We start from the raw sequence: 9,500 nt of genomic DNA on the forward strand, positions 1-9,500 counted from the left end.
ACAAAGCCCATAAAAACTAGGTTAATGTAGATCCATAAAAGTACATCAGATCTCAGATTAGTTGTTTTCTCATTTTAAAATGCTGTTAAAATCTGTGAATAACATTTACAACCTGCCTGGTGACTTTATGGAATGGATGAGCGTCCGTACAATAATAACATTGTTATAAGCCCTGTTTTAGTATTTTCCATTGTTAAGAACTGTGCACCAAAGTCAAATTTAGCAAAACTATACATTTAAACTGACTATTTTTGTGATAAATTATACTACATCTAAATGGTACTGTATTAGAAACACCTATTCAGTTGTTTGTCAATAAAAATATTTCAGAATGAAGAAGAAAGGCGATTTAAATGACTCTGAATGTCACATTGTTATTGGTGTGAGACTGGCTGCTATGAGTAGTTAAGAAACTGCTGATCTACTGGGCTTTTACATAAAACCATAGCTAAAGTTTAGAGAGAGTGGTCCGATACGAAAATGTCCAGTGGGCAGCAGTTCTCCAGGAGAAAGTGCCTTGATGATGTCAAAGGTGAGAGGAGAGTGGCAGACTGCTTCAAGCAGACAGGAAAGCAACAGTAACTCAAAGAATCACTGGTTATAAAACAAGTATGCAGAACAGCATGTCTGAATGCACAACAACGTTAAACCATAAGGCAGAGGGGCGCCAGCAGCAGAAGAGCACATCAAATGGCAAAGTGTCAGTAGTTCAGACTGCTGTAATGGCATGGGATACATTTCTTAACTTTGGGCGAGATAAGGATTGTTGAAACTCATTTCATTAAACTGTACTCAAATGTGACAAGATCTCAATCTAAAAGGCTAGATGTGAAGTCGACTAATCTGCAGCAACTTTCTAATGCTATCAAGTCAAAATATTAAATTTTGAGGAATGTTTCTGGCATCTGTGCCATGAGTAATTCAGGCAGTTTTGAAGGCCAAAGCCTCCAACCCACTACTAGCAAGGTGTGCCTAAAAAAACGTGGTCAGTGAGTACATAACTAGACTCTACTAGACTTTTCATTTCACAAATTACACCCACCATGATTTGTGCATTCATCTGAAAGGAGGAAACAGTTGCAAACCTCCAGGATGCTGGAATTCATTATCTGATAAAAGTCACACACATACTGATGTGTTATTGTTGGATATCTGGTCAACTTCAAGGTAATGTGTGGATTCATGATTAAATATAGTTTATGTTTCATTAAAAAAAAAAAAATCCTGGCCAGCGCTATCCCTCAGCCTTCTCGCAGATACACCTGTGGTAAATAATTTCAAAATGTTACATCACCTTGCTCTCGAGTCATCACGTTCACACGATTTTTCAGAAAACTTGACCTCTGACCTTGAGGCCCTGCCTGCCTGCCTACCTGGAGGGGCGATGACATTATCCCATCAGCCTTTTACAGCTAAGGGGTAAAAATGATAAAATCCTTTTTTTTAAACGGTAGTTTTAGGTATAGTTCTCTGCGTGACACAACCTGGGAGCTTCTCCTACACTGAGATAAAGCTGTGACTTCTTAAATCCTTGAAAAAGAATTTAATTTTCTGCATCTACAATAAATTTCTTGTATCTCTTCTCATCGCTATATTTCATCACATTTACCCTCATAGCATGAAACATGGCGGTTTGGCTAAAGTTACTGTACTCTCACGCTCTCATGAGAACACACAGGAAAAGAAGAACCGCCAACAACAGACTTCATGTTTATCTTGAAACACAGCACATTGACTTGTGAGAGCACAGACAAGCAGACGCTGCTAGTTATCACGCTGCTAAAATGAATTGGAATTAATGGACCCAGAATGATAACAGAGTCGCCACAACTCCCATAACAAAGCTAGCGCCAGACACATTGTCCTTGACCATAGCTGTTTCAGACAAGACCCCTTGCAGGCTCTGTCAGAGTAAGACAACAGCCAGCAATGCAGCAGGCCAGTGGTGCATATATGAAGGTATATAGTGCATGCTAACCTCTGGGAAGGGAGATTTTTAGTGCAAAGCAAGGACACCGCTGTCCATGTTTCATCGCTATGTTACTTTGTTACTTCTTAGGTTGCAAGGAAAAAGGAACAGCTTCTGCTTTTTTACATTTTATTTTATTTTTTGGATCCATCCATCCATTCATTACCTCCTGTTTATCCAGTTCAGAGTTCTGGTGGGGCTGGAGCACATTGCAGCTGTCAGGGCGAGGGACAAGCAACACCCGCAACATGCTGCAAATCTATCACACATTCATGCTATGAACTATATGTCAGAAACTGCTGAGGCAGCATAGGAAATTTGTTCACCGTTATAAACATCAGTCCAAGAAATCACAAGGTAAACAATATTTTCGTATTACCTCTGTAATTCATTCATTTAGAACTCTATTTTTTATCTTGTGGAGTCATAATCTATTTTTTGCTTGTTTTTTAAAATACAATGAAAGTACAACAGCAGTGCTAAACAAAGCGATGTCAAGCATTGGGTCTTGCCACAATTCTGCAAAACCATTCAATTAAGAGAAAATGTGGTAAGTTAGAGAAGTACCACAATGGCAAGACTCAGTATCATTTTCCTTGGCTGCCTGTTTTATAATCGAATGCCATCTCTAGAGGAATATTATTATCTTTAGATAATTATGATTGATGATAAAAATTACTACCCAGAAAGGCTCACTGGAAAGCCAAATGGACAATTTTGCGGGTGAATGGTGGATGAGGGGACAAGTGCAGCACAGTTGGAACAATGATGTCATTGGCTTTTTGAGTGCCTCTAAAAGGAGGTCACCATGCTGTGCCATTAGGACAGTGACATAAAAACAGCTGTTCAGCCTAACATACTGTCTTTATCATCCCAAGGATCCTGGTGAGACTAAGAATAAGCACATGGATATACTGCTGGTGTTACACTATTAAACATGGCCAAGTTTTAAATAATGAGGCCAGTGTAAGCAAAACCTAAGAACTGACACTTCTTTAAACATTTGGTTTCCAACAATTTCTTTCTACTCTTGAATCTATTTAATGCCAATGCGAGGGTGTCCTTATAGCTTTGATGGAAAAATAAAAGAATAAAAATATGGTCTTGAAAATTATTACAACAGGTTCCCTTTAACTTGATTTGCAGAGAGCGAACTGTTTCTCTCTCTCGCTCTGAGAAAATAATTTTATTTTCAGTCTAATAATGGCATCCTTCACTTTCATTAACATGTCTTTGAAACTCATATTGAGAACACCAGTGAACAGCTATCAAATTTAAATTCATTATTTTGAGTCAACTCCTGATCTTTTATCTGTTTAATGTGTCACATAATAATGAGGAAATAGGTTTCACCTGGCCATGAAACTGCTTAACTCAGTTGTCCAATTACTCTGAAAATAGGGAACTATGTAGGAAAAAAATGGACTGAAACAGTTGACCCAGTAAAGCCTGAACTATGAAATAATTCCCAGAAACAAGTGTTTATTTGACCTTCAGACAATTTTGTAATAAATAAATAAATTAGTAATTTGAATATATGAGTTTGAATTTGTATCACATTTAATATGCTGATGACGTAGAAGTCTCAAAAACCCATGCATCATATATAATACTCTAGGCATTAAGGGCTTAATGCAGTGCAATAAGTACTGGATGTCTGCACTTCAATCATGTATTCAGTTTTTTTTAAACAATTCACTGGCAGCACCATTGTCCCAATATTAACTCTAGACACTTAGCTTAAAAGACTAAACCATGCATTTCTGTGCATATATTTCATCAACGGCAACAGACACATGAACACATAGATAAAGGGCTCACACTTACCAGCAGCTATACTGCTGATAGCTGCTGGTGAGTACAGAGTGCTATAATTTTTATGTTTTCCGATGAGTCATTGCTGTGAGGCGACCCCCGCTGCTACACACACACACACACACACACACACACACACACACACACACACACACATGTGTGTATTTATATCCTTGTGGGGACATTTCATTGACACAATGCTTTCCCTAGCCCCTTACCCTAACCCTAACCATCAAAAATGAATGCCTAACCCTGACCCTTACCCTAAACCTAACCATAACCTAATTGTAACCCTGACACTAAAACCACATTTTGAGGCTCAAAAATGCCTTCAAACTCGTGGGGACCGGGATTTTGGTCCCCACAAGGGCTGTTTGTCCCCATAAGTATAGTAAACTACCAATTTTTGGTCCCCATGAAGATGTTAATACCCGTCCACACACACACACACACACACACACACACACACACACACACACACACACACACACACACCACAATGATAATGAGAAACAGTCAACTCCAGCTTAGAGTATAGGGGCTTTTGGTTGGCAAACCAAACTAATTTAACAGCCCTGGAAAATATATAGGCAAACTCACTTCACATTTGAGGCAGACCAATGATTGCTAGCTTCCCAAAGCAATGAATGTGCTCTTGTTTCTGAATGTGCCAGTGAGTTTTTAAAATGCATAGTCAACTACAAATCAATTTTTGCTTTGCTTGATAAAAAAAAAAAAGTTTTCTGCTGAGTTGTATGAACTGACTAAAAAAGAGTAGAAAAGAAAGTCTTCATAAGCTATTAATTCCTTGCATCTGTACAATTTGTTGTAGCCTGATCTGTGACTAAACTCATAAGGTGAGGAGCAAGCAACAATGATTGCAGTGTTAATAAGGCAAAAATACTTTAATTATGGGAAAAAATGGTCATTGTCTATACGTAGTCTCAGTAGTCATCCAAACAGCCTGTGAGACTAAAGTGGGGGAAAATCCGAGAGGAATAAACGTTAATATTGCAGAAAAATACTTTAAGGATTTTTACTGACAGCAAAAAAAAGTCCTGCCAGCATAATTCTGCTGCCCTACAATAAGCTGCAAATAAACTATGTACATCTATCTTGCTCACTGTATAAAATAACTTAAACCCACAACTTAATGCACTATATTATAATGCAGCACTTCACATTACATTATTTTAGGCCATGGTTCTTCGCATAAGACTAACAACATTTTCAAACTAGTCAAGAATTCTATGCTACCAACACACAAGTTTTAACTACTGAGTTTTTCAGTATCAGTAGGTACTTCCTGATTTTCAGTGCAAAGTAATCACACACCCTGTGCTAAAACAAACAATAGCACTGTTAGGCTCCAGACCTGATAATTGTAAACCATAAAAGTTCTTCTGAAAAATCTAAAGGTGATGTGAAACACTCATTGTCCATTTTGTAGTGGCTGCTGCTTTCAAATACTACGGTATAAAAACCTGACATTATTAAAAACATAAAATCACAGACTATGTGGCTTATCTAAGCATGCTGACACAGCATTTTTAACTCCTGACAGCAACTAATTTCCTTACTCACATAACAGGTTGGACCATTCATATGGTGCTAAGGTCAGATGACTTCGGCAAGCTAAACATTGCATTTTTTCAATTATTCAACTTTAACAAAATGTTGTGCAATTTTGTTTTCTGACATTTGATCCACTTAAAAATCGGCATTAAGTGAGTACGTGAAATAAAATATCTAAGAGGACATGACACAGGTCTTGTATCATGATAATCATGGACCAAAAACTGTCAATATGACACTAACCTGAGATGTACAGCTTTTGGTCCATGGTAATAAACATTCAGAAGCAAGAGGGGTCAGGGTTGAGGTGAGAAGCTCAGGAAGAGGGGAAGAGAATGATGCCTCGCTCTCTTTAGTGCTCCTGAAGGATAAAAACAAAGAAACAAGAGACAGAAACAAACTTCAACGAAGTAAAACTGTGTGAATTTTCAGACAACAAGCATATTTTGATGACTCAGCCATAATATACAACAGTTTCACAGAAGAGTTGTATGAAGCACATGTTATCTGTCATATTTTGCCTGCCAGCCCATGCTTCAACATTGTAATGAGCCATTTCTTGGGTGAAGGCATAGGGAGATCTGACCAAAACAAAAGACATGGCTCCATTCTCCTCTAACCAACCTGATTCACATTTTTTAATACCAGGTGCCTGCTTTCACCACATCACCAAAACTCACATTCAAAGGTTTATTTCTAAGCCTTATGTGTACTGTTGACATCATTTTGAGGTCATAAAGGAGTGAAATATCCCCCACAAGAGGAAGAAACCCCCCTAAAGAGACCACCCTTAGGACATATAACTCCACCCCACCTGTTTGAAGTAGTTCAGATTAAAGGATGTGACAAGACATGCATACAAAGAGTTCTTTCTTAATGACTAAATGCTATGATAAAGTAAGAATAAATTAGATTTCAGCATGCTTGCATGGTATGAGGTGTATTTTAACATGCATTTCTTTAGTACAAAAAAGTTAACAATTATTATGTTATCATCTTATCTCTCTTAAAGTTAAAATTACATGTTGCACTGCACTACACATTGCAGCTTTTAAACAGAGATCTACCTCTTCTGCAAATAAGACTGTGCTATTCTTGTGCAAAGCAGCTTACACTGTAAAGTGTAGAGTAGAATACACTTCTTGTGGTTTAGTGCAAATTAAACAAGCCTGATTAAATTTTATAAACAAACTTCTTGTCAAGTATAAAGGAAAATGAGACCTACCTGTTCCCCCTGCAGAGTTTAATGCTGATCTTCTGTTTATTTGGTGTTATTAAAGGCTCTTGCAACGGGAAGAGATCTGCGCTGGGAAAGCCACTCACATTACCCTTGTCACTCTGAAAAATCTCTGCTTTCTGTCCGAGGCTTTGAGAAGTGTGTATCTCGTCCAGTGCCTTATTCATATCACTCATGTGGGCCAGCTAAATCCAAGGCATCATCTGGAGCAAATAGAAGAGACAAGCTTTTAGACTGGAGTATGTGCAGACCACAGTTGGAGCAAGCTGCCTGGCGGGGCTCATCTGCTCACAGCTCAGCAGAGCACACACATACATACACACAAGTCTCATCTGCTGCCCACGGGGCTGGCCCAGTGGGGCAAAACGATCCCTCCTACCCAAACATGATCCACCACATAAAGATATTTTTAACACAATGACTCCCGAAACAATCATCCTCGCTCTGACGCAGTCAAGTATTATCAATCATTAAAATTTGCTCTGCCACCTGTTTTTTGTTTTTTCTTTTTATTGCTTGCCTTTGATAATGTTTATATGCACACTGGAAAGCAATAAATTACCACACAAAGCAGACTCTCACAAAAAGGGGTTGGTATTGAGTACAGGTGGGTTATGACTAGAGATGGCACGATACCACTTTTTTATGTCCGATACCGATATCGATATCATAAATTTGGATATCTGCCGATACTGATATGAATCCGATATAGTGTGTTTTTTAATTAATAAAACTGTTTTTTTAATATCTTGCTGCATTTTGTATAAGTTCATACTCAAGTTTTTAAAAAAAACCCCACTAAAGCTATTCTGTTATACCTGTATGCAAAAAATACACTGCACCCAAAATATTTCATAGTTCAGCAATACTGATCAATCTAATAAACTTAAACCTGCACCATCCTCCCTATTCTGGTATTTTAAAGAGTACTTAGCAGAAATATTAAACAACCTAACTAATAGGGTTGCCAACTCCCAGCAAAAAAAATAGGGAACCACCCCCACCCTCCACCTCCTGATGCTTAATCGACGTAATCAACTTTAATTTGATGCAGGGTGAAAAAAATGCACAGAAATAAATTATTTTTCAAGGATAATTAAATAGATTCAACATCTTTCTTCAACAGAATTGCAGACTGCACAGATGGTACCTTCCCAAAGGAAAAAGTAGTATAGCATACTAGGGTATATTAGACTTAATAGTTACTATATACAGTAATGGACATCTATACATTTTACATCAGATTAAAACTTTCGGTGTAAGATTCAGATAATTATTTATTAAAAGCTAGACATTTTAAATGAGAATAAGAAAGAAAAGTATTTCTTTGTATCCCCCTTTTCCCTGTTAATACCCTACCTGCCCCCCTGGCTAAACTTTACTAGACCCCGTTGCTACTTCAATCATGATTGAAATAGCAACAGGAGAGGGAGGGGAGAGAGAAGAGGCAGTCGCTCCATATATCGGTTGTTAAGCTTAACATGGGAACGCTTTACAAACATTCAGAGATGAACTTAAACACTTGCTTTACTTCTCTCTGGGATAACTTTCTCGGAGGTGAAATGCCAGTTTGGTAGCGAAGCTCCAAATCCTCAACCAGACCGCCAACAGGTCTCGCACGCCACAGCCGCTCTATCACGTGACGCATACTACTCCGACGTGCTAAGGTTATGAGCTGAGTTACACCATGTCGCAAGTTTTGTGAGGTGCTTTCGTGATATTTAATGGATGGGATTACATTTTTTATTTCTCTCCAATATCCGATCCAGTAATTTAGGTCAGTATCGGACCGATACGATACGTAATATCGGATCGGTCCATCTCTAGTTATGACTACTATAAAATGAACTGCTCTTTTGTTATGGACTTTGCACAAAGATTGCATAACATAGTACACTGTAGAATGCCTGTGGTTGTAAAGAGTAGCCAGCCCAACAGAATGGCTGTGTGGTTGGCAGTGTCATTCAGAGACTGGCTCTGTGTGGGGGATGGTGGGGATGATAACATCATTCTCAAAGGTAATGTGTAACAGAGTTTGACCAAGGGAGGACAGGCTACTGAAGGAACTTACTAACAGGCAGCATGGGGAAAGCAATAACTCACCACCCAAGGCTTACTTAATAATGTCAGAACCTAGTTTTGTTTTTTTAAAGGAAGAAATACAGAAAATGTATAATATAGTATAATGCTCCACCTCAAAATGATAAGGGACCAAGGGGAAAGGTTTTACTAGACTGACTGTTTTACCTGTCTGGCTCCGTTCTTACGATCTACCTCAGCATCCGTTACAATAACCCACTATACATGCTTGTTTTTTATATTATGCAAGTAGGCTATAACCATGGTGTCCTGTAGATACACATTAATTGACTACACTTATCTGAATGTTTGTATACCAATTTATTACAAGTGGCAACTTTATGAAAACATATAACATAAATGAACTTTATATGAACCCGCCCCCCACCCCGCCCTCACTGTGGTCATAAAGGGATGCCCAACAGATTCTTCTTCTGTTGGTGAGCATGTGTGAATTAAAGTTGGTGCCATTCCCTTTAGCTGAAAGGAGTGGCACCAACTGAATTTGTGGTCTTGTCCAGGTGCTGTAGCCCATCGGCTTCACAGTTCATGTGTTGTGCACATTCAGAGATTCTCTTCTGCATACTGTGGTTGCAGCCAGTGGCTCTTTGAGTTACTGTTGCCTTCCTATCAGCTCAATACAGTCTGGCCATTCTCCTCTGTCATCTCGTATCAACAGGGTGTTTTCTCCCAGAAAATGCTGCTCGCTGGATTTTTTTTTTCCTTCTAGCTATCACTAAACGCCTAGTAGCAGCAACCCCAGTTTGAAGTTTGCTCAGTTTAACTGCACCAGGTCATCTTGACCATGTCTACACACCTAAATCT

At 38.6% G+C, this 9,500-nt stretch overlaps 1 protein-coding gene across 1 annotated transcript in view; it reads right to left on the bottom strand.

Annotated features, from left to right (window-relative positions):
• grb14 (growth factor receptor-bound protein 14) overlaps window positions 1-6,841 on the bottom strand; it is a 28,075-nt gene extending 21,234 nt beyond the window's left edge. The window contains exons 1-2 of the mRNA XM_063499714.1: window positions 6,585-6,841; window positions 5,603-5,720 (exon numbers count right to left, since the gene is read on the bottom strand). Coding sequence (XP_063355784.1) covers window positions 5,603-5,720; window positions 6,585-6,772 — 306 coding nt within the window. The 5' untranslated portion in view covers window positions 6,773-6,841. The remainder of the gene's footprint in view (window positions 1-5,602; window positions 5,721-6,584) is intronic.
• Window positions 6,842-9,500: the final 2,659 nt, after the last annotated feature.

This window comes from Pelmatolapia mariae, linkage group LG16_19, assembly GCF_036321145.2.
Source record: "Pelmatolapia mariae isolate MD_Pm_ZW linkage group LG16_19, Pm_UMD_F_2, whole genome shotgun sequence".
Lineage (NCBI taxonomy): Eukaryota > Metazoa > Chordata > Actinopteri > Cichliformes > Cichlidae > Pelmatolapia > Pelmatolapia mariae.